A 19830-nucleotide genomic window follows, 5' to 3' on the forward strand; every position below is an offset into this window, starting at 1 on the left:
AACTATTATATATTGAATCTATTTTCAGAAGATATTATTTAGGAAATTACTAGTTTCTGTCAGTTAAATGCTCTCACTAGTGCTAAATGTAGCCTACAGTATGCAAATTCAAAGATTATATCTTAAAGTAAAACCAGGAAATGGCAGGTTTGGAAAGGAACTAAATGGTTAGGATGTTAGAATGTGGTCATCACTGTGAAACTTTTTTTATTTCACCCTACAGAAGAGTCAGGAGAAATTAGTACAAATATTGCTTAGCATATAAACTAGCTTAAACTTGTAGCTTATTTATTAATTTAGGAAAACATGTTATCCTCTTTTTTTTTTATTTTTTTATCTATAGTCAGCACCAGACTGAGACTGAAAAGCTAATGTTATACTAATCATGTGAGGCCATACATTGAAACATAGGGGTTGTGTTCGAAAGGAAACTGGCTTGCTGCCTCGCAGCCCAGCCAGTGTATGACTTCACAGGCTGCATTTGTGTTTGTAGGCACCTCCTAAGGTTTCCAAGGCACCGTAAAATCTTGTATAACAAAATTCAAAAGAGTAGTTATTTTAATGCTTATGATATTTTTTTAATGAATTAATTTACTCTTCTAGAGTATTTTTTTTTTCTTTATCCACAATCGCCAAACTGCACGCATAGACCAGATGGAGGCCTCTTAGTAGACAGGATGTGACCCAAACAATGTAATTGGATGTGCCTTGTTACCTGCCTATCTCTGCATAGTGCCTGTGAAGACATAATTTTCCAGCTTTCGGACACAGTCATTATGTTGCATGGTAAAATGGTCAGGATTTCCATTCTCAGCATGTGTCCAGAATTCACTTTGCTGCATTCCCCATGCTCTTGTAATTCTGGCCTCATTGTGTCATCTACACCATAATTTGATTTCTTTATCCTCTTTCTCTTTTTTTTATTAGATGGTTTGGCAGTTGAGGCATAGCTCAGATAGCCACTTGGTAGTTTCCACAATAGCAGTACTTTAATCATTTAACACATTCCTTGGTTATTTAACTTAGGATACTGAGTACTACTTTTTGTTTGTTTGTCTGTTTTGTTTCTTTCTTTGTTTTGGGGGGTTTTGTTTGCTTATGGATGTCATGTGAGTTATTCGGTTGTGTAAATCTGCCCCTACAGGATAAATATATTAAAAGCATTAAGACGTGTTGTGTGTCATTGATATTCCTCAATGGTATCAGCACATTATCAAGCTGGCATGCAGACATCAAACTCCATCCATTAATATGTGGGACCATGCAGTGTGTGCATGACCGCTTTAGCATAAATGGATGCAAGCAATTAAGCATCTTGGGAATGCTACGTAAAGTTACCAGTGTAGCTGCTGATTGCTAAAGTTGTTGGGATCTTGTGCTTTGAAATTTTACTACTTTTAATTTGTTAAAGACAAAGCTATACAAACCTGAGCTTCAAATATGGTCCCCTGCTTTAGCAAATCAGATTTAAGGTAGAGTTTGCCTTTATCTTTATTTCCAACCCTCCTTTTCCTCCTCTTTCCTGCTTCATGATGGATGCAGACAAAAGAGTGGTATTGGGCTCTGACAAGCCTTCAGAAAATGTGGCTACCTCTCTTCGCTTTTCTCAGTCAAGTTCCTTTTCTCCAGTTGCTTATGGAATTGAATCTTCAGGATCACCTGGTGACAACATAGATCGTACTTTCAAAGAGAAACGGGAGCTTTTTGATTCGTCTTTTGGCTCTCAAAAGCAGGACTCGCCTATAAAAACTTCCCCAGTATCTGAGAGAATCAAAGCATTGGAAGCTTTAGCTGCAAAGCAGAATGATTTTGATGGGGGGTTTCCACATTTTAAAGAGCGTCACTATGAGAAGTCCCCTACAGAATCGCAAGGAATTTCCTCCCGCTTGTCCTTTCAGAAAAGGACAACGTCAAATGATCAGGAATCTCCTGAATCACCCTTCGAAGTGCTTGGTGAGACAAGGCGTGAAAGTGACTTTGAAGACACTGCTGACTGGATGAGAGCTCACTTACCTCCTGCACCAGATTTCAACATTGAAGATCCAGAGCTTGATGAGGAAAATGAGTCTCCCATTGTACAAGAGAGCCCATCCAAAGTGATTAAAGCAAACAATGTTGATACAGCTGAAGTTCCAGAACCTTTTGCAGGAGTTCCTGATCAGTTCATGGACAGTCCTATCAAAGTTGCAGATGATGTCAATCAGTCAAAGGATGATGACAACAAGCAATCAAAACAAGTGAGTGTTGAGGAAGATTCTGAATTTGACATGAACTTTTTACCAACAGCCTATATGTGGGACAAGCAAGAGAAAGCTGATACAGGCACTCCAGGCTGTCAGATATTGCCTGACAATCAAGAGCTTCCTTCCTCCCCTGCTCCCCCTTCAGATTTTGAGTCTCCATTACCCCCTGTGTCCCAACAGATGGAGCCTAGTTCTACACAACATTCCAGCATTTCGAAAGGAAATGTGGAGGCTGCTGATATCCTGGAGGTAGACAGCTCTGGGGAGTCTGATGATACAGTGATTGAGGAAGCCATAAGCATCCCAACAATGGGAAACACTGACCTTGACACCAAAACCCACAAGGAAGAGGAGACCATGCCACACAACGAGAAACAGCCAATTCAGGTACCTATTATTAATGTTATTGAAACTGAGGATCAAGTGTTAAGTGATGATGAAGAAGAACAGCTTGAGGTAGAAGGAGAGGAGGATGAGGATGAAAAGTGTCAGATATTGCAAGGTGAGGGCAGGGGGTCACCAGAGCAACACCATTCAGAGGTTTCAGAACATCCATCTGTGGAAACTGTACATGAAGAACCTAAACCTGACCAAGACCTTTCCTATCAGACGAATCAAACAGAGTCTGATGCTGAGCAATCTCCTGAACACAAGGTGATTGACGATGATTATGAAAGTGGCATTTTCCTCCAGTCCTCCCCAGACTCGGGAGGCCTGAATTTCGAGGACTCTCAAGAGCAGTCACATGTGTCTGAGAATTTAGTGTCTTTTGAACCCTTTAAAGAGTCTTCCCTTGATAAAGAGCTTGACAAGACTGCAGAAATACTTTCTGACCTTCCCCCTGACATAATTTCTCCCTCAAATGAGCCCAGTGATGTAGAGACTTACTTGGATCATTATGCCAGTGAAGAGCTTGCTTTAAAAGACCAGCTGAATTCGTCTTTTTTTAAGGAGAGTAAAGGTGAGAAAACAGAGCTTTCAAAGTCAAACTGTCTTCCAGATAATCAGAATATCAGTGTTCCTGTTCAAGAATCCTTTGATAATATTACTAATGATTTTGATGAGACACCCGATGAATGCAAACTGGACTATGAATCTGTGCCTGAGCCTTCCCTATTTGACACTTCATCTGACATTCCTGATGATATTGAGACTATTCTCTCTCAAAACAAAATGCCAAGTGTTGATTCAGAAGATCAAAAGTCAACAGTGGAAATCAAGACTTGTAACTTTCCGGAACAGGAGACTTGTAACTTGCAGGAACTGGAGGAGTTGCCAGTGCAGTCCATTGACCAACAAATCCCAGTTCAAGAGAACCCACCTGCACCATTCCCCTCTTTCCACAATGAGCAGTCTAGCAAAATCAATGATATTTCTGAGCCTAAGGCAAATGAGAATGCTGAGGAATCCGTGATAACTAAGTCTGAACCTCGAGTTGTGACCCCCAAAGATCTTTTAGATAGACCAGATTCGCCAGAGACCATGAGTGATACAGAGACGTTAGAAGCAGAGTGCTCCGTAACAGCAGCAACTGATAGCTTTGTGGAGTTCATGAGGGAGTGTCTTAAGTCACGGCAGGATGAGGAACCTGAGGGCTTCAGTTCCGGACACACAACTACAGACCAGAATCCCAAATCTGATGCTCCTCCTTCCACTCAATCCTCCCCTGCAATGATCATGGACTTGGAGCAAGAGCGCCTCACAATTTCTGCTTTGAAAGAGCTCGGGAGCAGCCAAGAGGAGGAAGACGAGAATACTCCCACAATGAAGACTGTCCTAACGCATGATAAAGCTCCACTTCCTACACCAAATCCTGAGGCTTCAATCACCTCATCTTCTCAATCTCTTCCAAACGAGTATCAGCCAGTACTTCCCAAAGAGGTAGAGGCAATCGACATTTGGGTAGCAGAGGCCTACCATCTTGCAGAGCATGTCTTGACAGCAATACTAACCCACCTTTCAGGTAACATGTCTTTCTTCTGGGCAAGCAGCCTGCTAACCCTGCACGCATAGTACGCCCAGACACTAGACCTTATTAACCTCTTTTTCTTTATAACTCAACTTGAATTTACTCAAAACTAACCTATAAAAATGTTTCTAAAAAGTTGGCTTAAACTAAACATTTTTAGGTTATTACAATAGCCTTATGGAGATTCTAAATGTCTTTAAATCTTTAACTTTAATCGTGAGCAGTTTTTTAAATATAAACAATTAAGCTAAAACCAATCATAACATTTATATGTACTAAATTGTATTTTTGTTCTATGCCTTGTCTCATGACCTTAAATACATGATGGTATAATTTTAAAAGGAATGGAAATAAACATTCCTGCAGGGTGGCTGCATGGCATGCACAGCCCTTGAAGTCAGGTGACAGTTCATGTCTAGTCTCAGGTTTCATCTTTTTATGTAACCTACAGGGAGGCCATTGGGAATGAAGTCAGGGTGAATGTGTCATTTGAAAGGAGTAGCATTATCTTCCATTTGGCAGTTAGGCTATTGTTATGCGTGTACTGATCTGGTGTGACACCAGATATAAAGTGATGCAGATTAATCAGTTTTATGCCAAGCAGAAATGCTTGGCCTTTACCATGAGAGGACTTTATATATATATATATATATATATATATATATATATATATATATATATATATATATATATATATATATATATATATATATATATATATATATATATATGGGACCTTTCATTTTGAGGGAATTATTGACTGTTTAACCATTTGTTGACCATTTCCTTGATTGGTGTAAGCACTATTATTAATTTTTATTATAGGAATCTTTTAAATTTGAACCTGGATGTTGTATTTTTGTATGTTTTCTTTTTGTAGGCAAAATAAGCTTAGAATGTTTCCCTCAATTATTTAATGTCCCGTTATGATTAACTAATTGTGAAAAAGCTAATTTATTCTTATATTTCCTTATGCTTTTATCTTGCTTATATTTCTTAATTGCTTATATTTTACTAGATATTACTGTGCAAGTATCTAGTAAAAATACAGTGAACACTATTTGATTTGGCTTGTACATATTGGGATACTGTACAATTTAACCTTTATTTAACCAGGCAAGTTACTTAAGAACAAGTTCTCATTTTCAACAACAGCCTGGCAGCTACAATTACAATAAGTATCAATTAATTCCAGTTAATTCATCGGGTATCATGAACTAGCAATGAACATTTTTTTGCTGAATTTGTTAATACAGGATGATGTTTGTTTTAGTACATGTTGAACATGTTGAGGTACCAGGTACAACATATTTTTTTCTGCTGTATTGGGCATTTTTACATGGTGGAGATGCAGATTTGATTGCTGCTTCGTATAAGCAGCCGCATTAAGCACAAAATATGGCAAACGTATTCTAGTGCTGTGTAGAAATTCATTGTACTAGTCCAAATCCCTTGTCTGGCTATCACCAGACCAAGCTCAATTTAAAATTGAACATTTTTGGTCTGAAGAGTCTGCTCTGTATTTTCAATTGGGTAGTCCTTAAACCAATCAGACCACAAGTGGCGTGATCAACGGGCAACGACCCATCGCTTCTCTATCTGACATCGTGTTAAACCTGCCAAAAGCATGCCAGGTGGATAAGCCAGTCTTTGATTGGTTTCGAGAAAAGTGTAACAGAAGCAGTAGAAATTAATGTATGGGTTTCCAGACTGAGTTGCCGGGCAAAATCAAATTGCCGGCAGATCAGGCTGGGTTTACCCAGTCTACCAAATCCCTACACTGCCTCAGGATGTTTTCTTTTCAGATGCTTTTGCATAGAAGTTGTGCTGCTGTGGTATGCCATTTCAGTTTTACGGAGCATGCGGAGTACCATTTTGTTGAGAAGTACTTCCACACAGATCGGGCTCAATATTTTCGTAATAACGGCTTAATTTCAGCATGCCTGGGAGTCGGAGCTGCCATCACTTGTAAACATAAACAGTGCGACAAATTGACGCATTCCTCGGAAATCGTTTCATTTAAATGACATAATCATTTACGCTGATGGGTTGTTGCAGCCCTACTGTAAAGCGTTTTATATATCTGTGCCAGTTGCTAGATACAGAAAATAGATAGTAGCCATGTAAGTGGGTTATTTAACATATCTAGAGAACATATCTTTCTCACTTTTCAATCTCTATTTGAGTTGTTTGCTGTGGGTGAAATTTTTTGACAATGACTAACTTTATTTTAGCTGTCAGTCATTTAAGTATAGGTGACTAAGAGCTGTGTAGTGGTGTGAAAGTTTGTTTTAATGGGTGTGTTGGTTTCCACTTGGGTTTGTCAGAGCTGTAGAAAATATGAGGTTGTGCAAACTCAAGCATAGGTTTGGCTAATCAATCAAATACATATTCACATGAGGCATTTTAATTTTTCCAAATGTTCTGCCTTGTAAAATGTAGTAGTTTAATTTCACTTCAGACTTTAAAAGGATAAGAATCAAGTGCAAACATTTAAAGTACGCTGAAACAGACCATAGTGTATAAATATGGCCAATAGCCTTTAAATAACTGACCTCGTTAGGTTTTCATTGCATGAAAATTGGCTCACACTGTTCATTTCTGAACATGCAAAAATGCACTCGCAGTAACAAGCAAAAACTAGATTTTTTTTTCTTTGGTGAATGTGATTTCATGCATGACTCTTAAATGATTCAGACACACGTGGACTCTTACACAGATTTGCACAAATGCATTAGATGTTGCATGTTCCTTTAAGAGCAGAGCTGTGCGAGAACTAAAAGAGGCCACTGCGGCTCAGCAGCCACTGGGACATGCTGTTGTATCTGGGTCCACTAACCCTGGCGAGGGAGGGAGGAAATGATAACGAATGACTGTTCTCAGCCTAGGCTGCCTCCCTGTGGGCACTAGCAAAGCATGCTGGGAGGGACTCAGACCCCTGCAGTGAGCGAGGAGGAAACCCCTAGCATTCACGGAGCGTTAGCCCCCCAAGCAGTCAGAGTGGACAAAAACAATAGTGCTCTCTCAGGCTCTGAATCATTTGCCACACACCATTGTGCAGTAGTTATGTCACGTTGACTGTTGTTGTAAACAACATTTTTTTCCCCCTTTGGTTACTCTATAACTGTTCTATATTACTCTTCTGCCCCACTCTTTCAGAATACAGCATGCAACTGATCAGAGCTCATCTAGAAATTATCACTATAATTGTCATTTTTTTGTATTACTTATTTGGTGAAAACTACATTTTACCGCATTGTTTTTTATCCACGCCCATAAACAGTTAGATCAACAGAGGGTTATTAAAAGAACAGTTATTTTAAGGGTAGGTTCATCATTTGAAATTGTATTGTACTTTGTCTACTCTGAAGCATTATGTAGAAAATGGTGCACAATGGCAACAGCTTTCTTACCTGTACGCAATGCTGTTTTGCTCCGGAGGGGTTGGGTGTAACTCTTAGAACGATAGTTTCTTTCTGTTTTTCCCCTCCATTTGGCTTAAAGGAACTGTATGTAAGAAATGTATTTCAATTAAATCATAAAATGGCCCCGATATGTCACTAGACATTAAGAAATCATGCTCATTTCAAATACTTATATCACTGACACCAGTGGTCCAGCCAGGATATTGTCATTTAAAAGTTGTTGTTGCAGCCCTCGACTAATGTTGATGTTGGAACATGTTGCTCCACCCTCCACCTATCGACCAATCATTAAGTCAGTAGTGTTTCTGTAACGTTCCTGCTGATCCTGCAGCCAATCTGGCAACCTCGAGAGGGAGAGGGGGAGAGGGGATAGTTATTGCAGTACCAGTTTTGGCCACAATCTTACATACACTTCCTTTAACTCTTCTTGGTCAACAAGTTTGAAGCTGACTACAAACATGGAGGTTTTTAAAGAATCGTAAATACGGGGTGCTGCTCATTTCTTATTTGTGCATCCTCGTTTCGTTCCCTTGCTTCCTTTTCCGCGATCACGTCTTAGCTCCTCCCCCTTAGGATGCGAGGGAAGGATACACCTGTGTGTCCTCGCTCATGCCTCCTCGCTACTCGTTCCTGGCTTCCTTGCGTTGCAATTAGAGAATTGAGATGTCCTTCAAGATGGCTGAGTTTGGTCAGTTTCCGGGTCACGGGCTCGAGGACGTAGGAGCGAGGAAACGAGAGCATCAATTTGAGTATTGAGAAGCACCCACAGAGAGAACAGTACTATGGAAAATCTGAAAAACCTCCATGTTTGCAGTCAACTTCTACCTAAAGTAACCTAAAGTGATTCTTGCACCCGGAAACAATACAAGTCAACACCTTAAAGACAAAGTTTGCTGAGAAGTATTTTCTACTTTGCTGGGAGTGGACGGTAACATACCCAGTGCGTAATGGGTGTTGAAATTTTTTTACCTAATTGGCAAAAGGGAAGACAACATCCTCTTTCTTAGTTTTCTATTAGGTAGCACTGATTTAATTCCCCCCCCCCCCCCCCCGCATTTTAAGCAGCACAACTGTTTTAAACACTGATAATACATGTTTCTTGAGCAGCAAATCAGCATATTAGAATGATTTCCGAAGGATCATGTGACGCTGAAGACTGGAGTAATGATGCTATCACAGGAATTTTACATTTAAAATATAATTAAAACATAAACAGTTATTTTAAATATTGATATTTAATATAAACGCAGCCTTGCAGAGACTTTTTTTACAAACATGAAATCTTTCTGACCTCAATTTGTAACTGGATCCTGTAACATATTTAACATTATTTTAACCTAGCATGAAAAATATTATCTCCCTCTTGCTTCGAATTCTTTCTTTTACCCCAAAACGTTAATATTTGCATTACGGAGCATTTCCGAATTTAAACTTCCTATAGATGAAAACAAAGAACTGCTGTACCATGTGTTTCTTGAAATGAATGCATGAATTAATTTACAGTCTCTTGGAGTGGGAGAGCCATATCTGTGCTTGAGGTGATGTATTAAAGCTGACAGACCAAACATAGTAACAGTGGAAGACGTGGTTGTGTTTTGCAATTTCAACCAGCCAGCGCTTGCACGTGTAAGGTCTTGTGTTACAGGACCCATCCCCACACACGGCCAAGAAAGAATTCCTCATCTAGGAAGAAAGGGTTTTTAAAAACATGGAGTCGTTGTCAGGAAATATACATATGTTTATGGGTGTATTGTTCTTCTGTGGTACAAGACTGACTCTATATGAAGTTTGATGTTTTGAATACCCCCATCATCCACCATAGAAGGTTTATGCGTCCGTGATTTCCTGTGAAACGGAAACACACAGAGGCGAACGAACCCCCTCAGGCATCACTCCACGTGGAGAATGCCATTTATGTAAGGCTTCTTTAAAAAGGGTACTTTCACGCTGCATCACCAGCCCCTAGAAAACTACATTACGTAACCGCAGCTGTATGGAAAATATGAGCTTTGTATTATTTATGACAGAACTAATGATTTTACAGTTCAGATACAAAAAAGAACCCATTAAAATAAGGTGTTGCTGCTTCTAATGCTGCAAGATTGAAATGGTTTTGCAACAGTTGACATTTGTTGTGCTGTTTTTATTTCCTGTTACGTTCATGAACACACACCACGCACATGTTGTTCACATGCCCTTTCTGTCGTGCAGTGAATGACCTGGTGCACTGGCGGGACCCTAAGAAGTCAGGCGTGGTGTTTGGCGTGTCGCTGCTGTTGCTGCTGTCTCTGGCAGCGTTTAGCGTGATCAGCGTGATCTCCTACCTGCTGCTGGCTCTCCTCTGTGTCACCATCTCTTTCCGCATCTACAAGTCTGTCATCCAGGCTGTGCAGAAGTCCAACGATGGGCACCCTTTCAAGTGAGTCTCATTTTTCTGTGTGCCCTGTGCATATTTGAGATAACAACTTAGTCTTATTAGAGATGGTGTACATTTATTGTATATTATATATTTTAAAAACATTGGCCCACTATACTGTTAGACAGTAGTGGTTAAAAGTGATGTCCGGCCTGGGAAATTAACATCTTCATCCTTTATTCAGATATTATTTAAAATCTCTGCAACACTTTAGTAAACACATTCACTATTAACTACGACTTTTGCCTCAATAAACTCCTAATTTACTGCTTATTAATAGTAAGGTCGTTTTTGTAGTATTCAAGTTTAGGTATTGGGTAGGATTAAGGGATGTAGAATAAGGTCATGCAGAATAAGGCATTAATATGTGCTTTATAAGTTCTAATAAACAGCCAATATCCTAGTAATGTGCATCCTAATTCGCAACTAGTTAACAGTTAATAACTGAACCTTAAAATAGTGTTATCAAAATGTCTTAATGGTTTTGTAAGCATATTGCATAGCTGTACTTGGTAATTTTTTTTATTTGTGATAAAGCAATGAAACAGGACAAATTGTGTGGATGGGATAACATATTTGTATTTTTGTCATACAAAGAAATTGAACGCATGCAAAAACAAGAAACAACCAATTAAATATTTATAGCTGATTATGTTCTCACTGTATGCTTTTTCCCTTGAGTTTTTCTTTTTTTTTTTTTTTTTTTTTTTTGCATAGTAAAATAAAAACCTGTAGCTTTATTTTGACTTTTTTTAATTATACATTTTTTGTTTCTTGTTATATGTGTAAATATAAAAAAGGTTCTTCATATCTTGAGGGTTTAATTAAACTTCTAGGATAATTTAAAAACAAATTCCTTCTTGAGATATATCTCCTAAGCATATATACATACAATCACATGTTTAATAATATTATATAAAATATCATTTAATTGAATAAATAAATTGTTATTTATATATAGATACACCCATTTTTTGTTTGTGGTTTTCCTTTAGAATTTTTATATTTCACAGTTTACATACTGTAGGTCCGTTTGTCACTTCTTGTCATGCTCTTTGTTAGTACGGGTTGGTTTTGGGTGCAGTGATGTGTGGGTATGCAGTGGCAGGGCTAATTGGGTTGACCCATGTGCCTTTGACAGGGCTCTGATGGAGAAAGATGTCACTGTTCCCCCCGAGACCTTCCGCAAGCACGTGGACGCCTGTCTCACCCACGTCAACCGTGCGCTCAAGCAGATGAGCCACCTCTTTCTGGTCGAGGATCTGGTGGATTCCCTCAAGGTCCGTGTCAGACCTGCAGTTAGAAAGGAATAGATTTACCAGTAATAGTTCACCTATTCATTCAGAATTGATTTTCCCCTCATGTTGTTCCAACACTGTATGATTGTTTTTAGTAGTTAATAAAAACTGGATATTTTAAAGAATGTAATGTCTTTTTAAGGTTCAAAAATAACAAACAACAAGGAAAATGTACCTTCTTTATGACTCTTACTATATTAGCTGTAGGATTTTTATTAAAACACTTCATTTCATGTTCATTTAGAAAATTGTGTTCTCAGGTTTTGTGGTGTAAGAGGGATGCAAAGGATTTCTGTTCTTTTGACTCGAATTTCCCTGTGTTTTCAGCTGGCAGTGGTTATGTGGCTGCTGACATATGTTGGAGCGGTCTTCAATGGCATCACCATCCTTATCCTCGGTAGGCCAAATATACCACTTTTTACCACACTTAAATTTGTGGGATTTATTTTTAAAACAAACCTGCTTCATATTTGGTTATTAAAACTATCCCATGCAGAGGTTGTGATCATAATCGGCCAATACTGGGTGTTTTCTTTTCCAGCTGACATCCTGCTCTTCAGTGTACCGCCCGTCTATGAGAAAAACAAGGTTAGAGCTATGTTTTTGCTTTTCAAACTATGTATTGTGTGTTCCTGAAGAGTATTTATTGTGGGGGTCCAAATAAGAAATTGTACATTAATAATTATATAATATATAGTTTCAAAATTTGGGTCGGTAAATTTTATTGAAACCTTTTTATTCTCACCAAGGCTTAATTTATTTGATCAAAAATACTGTAAAACAGAAATATTTTTTAAAAATGTAGGAACGGTTTTCTATATTAATATATTTTGAAATGTAATTTATTCCAGTGATGGCAAAGCGGATTTTTCAGTCTTCAGAAATCATTATAATATGCTGACTTTGTGCTCAAAAAACATTTATTATTAATATAAATTTTAAAGTTTGAAGTTTAAAAGACATACAATAGAGTACAGAAATCTTTTGTGGTATTTTAAATGTCGTTTACTGTCACTGTTAATCAATTTGATGCGACCTTGCTGAAAAAAAGTATTAATTTCTATAAATAAATAAAAACTCTGACCCCAAACTTTTAAACAGTAGTATAATAAAAGTAATACTAATATTAAGTATATATGTATACTATTAGTATATACTTTATATAGCATTAACTTAAAAGAAAGCATATAACATTTATTTGAAACAGGTGAGCCTCAATTCATATTAATGAAATCAATACAGGACCGAGAAGGGTTGGGTATCGTTTGGGTATTTTACTATACCGGTGCCAAACCGGTGCCTGAACGATACAAAAAAAAGAGACTATGAACCACAAAATGATGGTGGATGACATTACGTGGATAGTCCGTGTAGTATCAAATTGGGTTGCACGTGAACTGGGGGAGCAGACGTCCGCAAACCATCCTGATGATGAAAAGTATACTCCTTAGTTAGTGTTATCTGCCGCTGTCACGCCTTCAGTGAAAACACAAAACTATCTGAGAACTTGTTCAAGGCTACAGACAACGAACACTAGTTCTATTGGTTTTATTCTATGGGCGCCGCCATGTTGGTTTGCACCGCAATTCAGTCTGTCAGATTTACACAAATTTATCCACGTCTCATGAAATACATGAAAGTAAGTTAACCGATGAACTGGGAGAAGAATAGAATAAAATAGCCGATATAGTTAACTATATAATGTGTATCTGATATGAATAAAACGTAGTCAAATTAAAACCAAAAGGATATTTATTGCTGCTTACATAGACATCTGTGTGTAATTGTTGCTAGTACTTATGTGCATTTAAATGTCTGGAACCTAAAATAAACATGTGGTTGAAAACACTGAATAGTTATATGTGACAAGCGCTGAGCACGCCATCTCTTCGCCAACCAAAGTGCAAAAGCACGTTTGAATTTAAGTGGCCCTGAAATCTGAGTTCAGATTCGGTCCGGTTACATACCGGTTATAGTGGCACCGGGTTTCGGCACCCAGCCCTAAGACAGAGAAGCATACATTTGTATTCATGTCCCTTTATGTATTAACAATTAATGGGTATTTTAACTTGGTATACAGGTTACTCTTGTTACTCGTGATCCTTAATGACACAGAGGAAACCCATGCGAAAAAAGTTTCACTACATACATAACAAGTACACGATTTTAAAGCGCAGAGTTGCTTATAATGGATGACACATGCTCCAATGCAGTTAGTGTTTGAGAACAGGCGGCCCACTCAGGCTGAACAGTAATCAGTATGTATGATTATTGCACCAGAGGCGTCTTATGTAAGCTCTTTCTGAAACACTTGTCATAATCTTTTCTTAAAGCATTTGTCAAGACTTAAATTCTTATGTAACGGTGATTGTTAATGAGTGCCTGATGCCGTTTTTCTCTTCTGACCTTTCTTCAAATTAAATACAGCGCTAATGAAGATAATGTACGGAAATAATGATGTGTGCATAATGATGGTACAAAACTCAGATCTGTCTCTTTAATCTCCATGGCGCAGAGCACTATGCACTGACCTCAAAACTGCAGTAACCCAGTTTTTAATATCTTCAATGCGAGACAATCATAATGCTCAGAAACTGTTGTAGTATTGAGATGCTTTTAATTATGTTTTAATTTAGTTGTATTTATTTTTTATTAGGTTTTTTTGTAATGTATTTTTTATTATTTTTAATTCAGCTTTAATTATTTTACTACAAGTTAAACGAAATGGAAAAGAGAGATGTTTCCTTGGCAACTAGCTGAAATATTTGTTTTAAATAACTATAATAGCCCTGCTCAGTAACAGGCCTTACATTGATCTGACTTTTCACATGATTTGTGAATTATTTTTATTTTTTTGACTTTTTCTTTTCTTTTTTCAGTCAGACCTATTTAAATCAAATTATGGAATGGTTTAATATAAGATGTTTAAAATATAATTTAATTGCTCCCTTGTAATTGTGGCAATAAATGGTGTGTGTATATATTTATCATGTATTGATTTGAACATTGATGGATTTATCGAATGACCTTAGGACTCTTGATTCAGGAGCTGACTAAGCCAGAATAACAACACGAAAAAAAATGTTTTTCCTCAACCCTAACCCAAACCTAACTACCTAATCAAATACTGAGATCAAAACGGTGAATGACAAAAATGCCAATAGACTACTTTCCCAAATACTCTGTATAATGTATTTACAACCATGCAAACACACTGAAAAGGGCAGTCCAAATCACTGTCAGAAAACAGACACATGGGGCAAATATACCAACAAAGCTCCTCAGATACAATGTTCAATTTAAACAAGCAATACTCTCATTCTCTAATATTCTTAACACATTCAAAACTCTCCTCACACACAAACTTTGTATTATACAAACTCAAAACACAATCTCTCTCTCTCTCTCTCTCTCTCTCTCTCTCTCTCTCTCTCTCTCTCTCTCTCTCTCTCTCTCTCTCTCTCTCTCTCTCTCTCTCTCTCTCTCTCTCTCTCTCTCTCTCTCTCTCTCTCTCTCTCTCTCTCTCTCTCTCTCTCTCTCTCTCTGTAGAGGAAGTGATGACGTTATTTTTAAAGTACTGTGCACTAATCAGGACATGGCATCAATCAGTCTACAGGAACCAATACAGACACACACAGACACTCACAATTACAAAACACACAGACACTCACAATTACAAAACAAAGCAGAACAATTGGGCAAGCGTAAGTATTTGAGTGAGTTTAACAAGGGCCAAATTGTGATGGCTAGACGACTGGGTCAGAGCATCTCTAAAACTGCAGCTCTTGTGGGGTGTTCCCGGTCTGCAGTGGTCAGTATCTATCAAAAGTGCTCCAAGGTGAAAAAGATGTATTACAGATATTACTGATAGCAGCAAAGAAAGCAAAATGTGAAACATGACAAAAAGCAAAAAATGACACATTCGTTGAGATTACAGAGGGAACTTTTTATTGAAAGATGGGCACCATTAATGACGGTGATGGAAGACCATTAGGATTAACTGGTTATATTTGCCAGGGGAACTTGAATACAATCCATGTTTGTTTTAAGGCGATGTCTTTTTTGTTCAAATTGTTACTTTAACTGTTGTAAAATATTTTCTTATTTCTTCTTTTCCTTGTACGTTTGGACATATTTTTCTTTGGAATCGATCATACATGCAAGGATGTGTGAATGTTAGTATCCCCTGTAAAGGATATTGTTTCTGTGTGCATTTACATTTAATCATTTAGCAGACGCTTTTATCCAAAGCGACTTACAAAAAGGGGAGAGCAATAGAAGCAACGAAACAAACTAGGGCAACAACCTGCAAGTGCTGTAAGAAGTCTCAGTTAATCGAGCACAGTACACAAACAAATTTTTATTTTTAAAGACAAACAAACTGCAAATTTAATTGGATAATTAAGCGCTAGTCTTTATTGGTCAGGTGCAGTTGGAAAACATGTGTCTTAAGATGCTTTTTTAAAATGGCCACAGACTCGACTGCACGCATTAAGATCGGCAGGTCATTCCACCAGGTGGGAACGGTCCAGGAAAATGTCCGTGAGAGCGATTTCATGCCTCTTTGGGATGGAACCATGAGGCGTCGTTCACTTGCAGAGCGCAAGCTTCTGAAGGGTGTGTAAGTCTGAATAAGCAAGTCTAGGTATATTTGTGCAGAGCCAGTGGTTGCTTTGTAGGCGAGAACTAGTGCCTTGAATTTGATGCGAGCGGCCAGTGCAGTCTGATGAAGAGAGGTGTGACGTATGCTCTCTTCGGCTCGTCAAAGACCACTCTCGCCGCTTCATTCTGGATTAGTTGCAAGGGTTTGATAGTGCATGCTGTAATTGTTGTAAAAGGAGATCTGAAGAACATTCAAAATAAAATAAGTAACAAAACAAAAAAAAGTGGTCAAAGGAAGGAACAGTAGTGAACCGGGATCAGGGTCATGACTCATGGGTGGCCAAGGCTCATTGATGCACGTGGGGAGTGAAGGATGGCCCATGTGGTCCGATCAAACGAGCTACTGGAGCTCAGATTGCTAATGGAGTTAATGCTGGTTCTGATAGAAAGGTGTCAGAATACACAATGCATCACAGTTTGCTGAGTATGGGGCTGCATTGCTACAGACCAGTCCGGGTGCCCTTTCTGACCCCTGTCTTTTCTTGCTTTTTATTGTACATAATTTATACTGTGCAACCAAACGGAACTAAAAACTATATCCACAAAAGTGACTGCAATAAATATAGTCACTAGTGTCAGTTACTATTCCTAGCATTCTCCCACAACATCCTAGTGTTATGCCAGCAAAATTACCTGGAAGCACATGCACGAATGTTAGTTATAACACAACATCTTTATTTCCACAGACCCAGATTGACCGTTACATCGACATTGTACGCACTCAAGTCAACACTACAATTGCCAAGTAAGTATGCTTTGAGTAGATTAATAAAGTATTACAAATAAAGTAAGAATGTGCCCTTATTGTGCATGCTATTTATCTATAAAGAATTGAGTCTTGGAAATGGCTGCCAATTAGTTAGGCTTCAATAGCACGCCGTAATATTGCCACCTAATGGGTGTTTGTCTCGTGTTTTTCTCCCTCAGGCTACAAGAGAAACTCCCAGGAGCCATGAAGCGCTGTAAAGCAGAATGATCCTCTGCTCCGATCAGCTGTTGCCATGTTTACCATCCTTCTATCTTTAGCCGCCTCCCTTTACTCTAAGCCCCGCCCCTTTCTCTCCACCCCTGTTTAACCCTCACACCTTAAAACAACCATCTGCACTGAACCAGCTAGTATGTAAAATCTAAAAAGCTTCTTGATATTCAATGTTAACTCTGCAGCTTATTATGAGCATTAGGAAAAGAAGCTCGGGGCTCCGGGAGCTGATGTTTTTCAACACAGGAAGTGATGTAACGCTACTGGATGCCCATTTTGATGGCCAGTGTATGGACGGATTTGTGAACTAGACTGAATTTATGACCTGGTTTTGAGTGCTGGGTTGGGTGGTGCGGTAGTAATGAATAAAGACAGGTGTTTGATTCAAAAGCAAATGTCTGTACTTTTAAAACTGAACATTTCATTGAAAAATGCTGACGAAAAAAGTGAACGTTCTGAAACATACTTTCCCGCCCCGTTTGTTCTCCGAAAAATGTGTATGTATTTATCTGAAATGCACTGAACATTACTAGCCTTGCACCAGTCAGGATGGATCGGGACGCAACCAGCAGTGATAATTCGGTCTAGTTCACTATCCTCCCTGTTATTGGCGCAGTTTTTAATTTTGTGTATGTATATATAGTTCGATTACAACAGGCTCTTTGCTGTGAAGTAGTTAGTGTTGCTTTTTATATTTAAAAAAACAAATATACAGCTCTTATATTTCTCTTTCGCACCTGTCTCGCACTCAGTCGTCTGAGTTGAGTTCACATGTACATGATATTGTTATTACTCTTCACATAATAGTTATTATACTATATCTCGAATAGATTGGCTGCTTTGAGTCCCCTGTCTGACATTGGCTTCGTAACAATAAATATGAATAACCTTAAGATTGAGTTTTATGTATAGGATCGTCAGAGCACCAGAGTTATCGAAAAGCAAGGCAATAATCTTGTGCTAGATGTGAAGTTGGCCCCACAAGTCATTGATTTTGGTTGCAACACGGCCAATGGTCATCGTTCATGTCATTTAGAAAGGTAGAAATGTATTTTGTCAGCATTTTGGGGCATTGTTTACCACCTTGGGCACTGCAGACGTTTAAGTATTTAATGTTTTTCTTTAAGGCTGCAAAGAACATGCCATTATATAAGCTGGACACTTACTAATCACATGTAATAACACTGGTTTTCCTTAAAAGTCAAGACCCCACTGCAAACACTGTTGGCTTTTAAGATGCAACTGAAAGGGAATGGTAGCACGGCAAAAAAAAAAAAAAAACTACAAAAAAAAAGGCTTCGGATGTGCTCTGTTTAAAAGCAGTAAGACTACTTGGTGCGCAGTTAAGATGTGATGAATGGAATATGTACCATATATCAATAATTACATTCATTGTTGCTTTTATTACTACATAGTCTGTCAGCTCACAAGGGCTTCATTCGTTTAACATTCCAGCTGATGCAGTTGGAAGCATGTCCAAATTGGAAGAAATGTTTAGCAGAGCATCGGAAATGTATTTTAAAACGTTTGTTCTGTGATTTTTATGGCCCCTTTCCAATTATAATTTCTCACTCACACACCCTTTATGCATGTTTACACACATGATCAGATTCAGACTCAAGTGTCTTGTCATTGTGTTGCTTAACTGGCATGTTCTACAGGTGAGATCACGTGTGTGTGTGTTGCTTTTGAAGAACAGGTCAAGCTCTGACAATTTGTATTACCACATTTTCTTTTTCTTTCAATTTAAGGGTAAATTATGACTATAACTACTTTTTTAATAGATGCAGACCTCTGTTTAGGTTCTACGTCTTTGTATCTGCTTTCTTCTCTACTGATTTTCCGTTTATTAATTGGGTATTTTTTTAACTTATTCCTGTAGTTCTTTAGCATGTTTGCTGTTTCTTTCCTGTGTTTCTCTCTGAGAAGTGTTGACCGAGGTCACATTCTTTTTGTTTTTGACTCTTGAGGACTAGATGTGGTGACTAACATCTACATTTAGTTTGTTAGTTCTGGATTAAGTTAAGTTAATAGGTGGGAGCTTTTTGGGGGGGAAAGATGCAAACAGGAAAACTTGTGGTCCCTGTAACTGATGTCAAAGTGAACTTAATAAAAATGCCAAAAGCATTTATAGTGTTTGAGCTTGTTTTTTTCCCCTTGGTAGATCTTCGTTGTACATTTGAGGTGTTTTTTTTTTCCTACATTGTTTCCGACATTCATTTACACAGTCATTGTCAGAATTGTTGGCACCCTTGGTAAATATGACCAATTTGGCTGTAAGAATAAATCTGCACTTATTCTTTTGGTCTTTCGTTTTTAAAAAATTAACAAAAATCAAACCTTTCCTTGAAAACAATTGAATGAAGAGGGAAACTTAAGAATGGTTTTATTTAAAATACTTTGGCCACAATTATTGGCATCCCTAGAAAACTCTCATTCTCTGAAGTGTATTCCCATTTATAGTTAAAACATTTTACCACACCAGGGTGACTAGAACGTGAAATTTTCCAGCCATGATGACTTGTTTCACAGGAGTATAAATATAAGGAAACATAAAAGCCAAATTCCCTTAATCATCCATCACAATGAGTAAAACCAAAGAATATAGTTCTGATGTGCAGCAAAAGATTGTTGAGCTCCACAAAATAGAAAAAGGCTGTAGGAAAATAGCTAAAGCATTGAAAATCCCCATTTCCACCATCAGGGCAATAATTAAGGAGCTTCAATCAACTAAAGATGTTACAAATCTGCCTTGAAGAAGACGTGTGTCTATCGTCCTAATGCACAAAGACTCCAAGAATCACAGATGGAGAATTGCTGAGATTAGTTGAGTCTTGG

The 19830-nt window shown here is 38.1% G+C and overlaps 1 protein-coding gene across 3 annotated transcripts in view; it reads left to right on the top strand.

The window, feature by feature from the left end:
• rtn3 (reticulon 3) overlaps positions 1 to 19119 on the top strand; it is a 27645-nt gene extending 8526 nt beyond the window's left edge. For 2 of the 3 annotated variants that reach the window (XM_067445264.1, XM_067445265.1), the window contains 6 exons: positions 9849 to 10056; positions 11195 to 11333; positions 11679 to 11748; positions 11893 to 11939; positions 16700 to 16758; positions 16941 to 19119. In XM_067445264.1, coding sequence (XP_067301365.1) covers positions 9849 to 10056; positions 11195 to 11333; positions 11679 to 11748; positions 11893 to 11939; positions 16700 to 16758; positions 16941 to 16989 — 572 coding nt within the window. In that variant the 3' untranslated portion in view covers positions 16990 to 19119. Of the gene's footprint in view, positions 1 to 1542; positions 4207 to 9848; positions 10057 to 11194; positions 11334 to 11678; positions 11749 to 11892; positions 11940 to 16699; positions 16759 to 16940 lie in introns of all 3 variants that reach the window. The other variant, XM_067445263.1, reaches the window with a different exon arrangement.
• Positions 19120 to 19830: the final 711 nt, after the last annotated feature.

The sequence above is a fragment of the Pseudorasbora parva genome, chromosome 1 (genome assembly GCF_024679245.1).
Source record: "Pseudorasbora parva isolate DD20220531a chromosome 1, ASM2467924v1, whole genome shotgun sequence".
Lineage (NCBI taxonomy): Eukaryota > Metazoa > Chordata > Actinopteri > Cypriniformes > Gobionidae > Pseudorasbora > Pseudorasbora parva.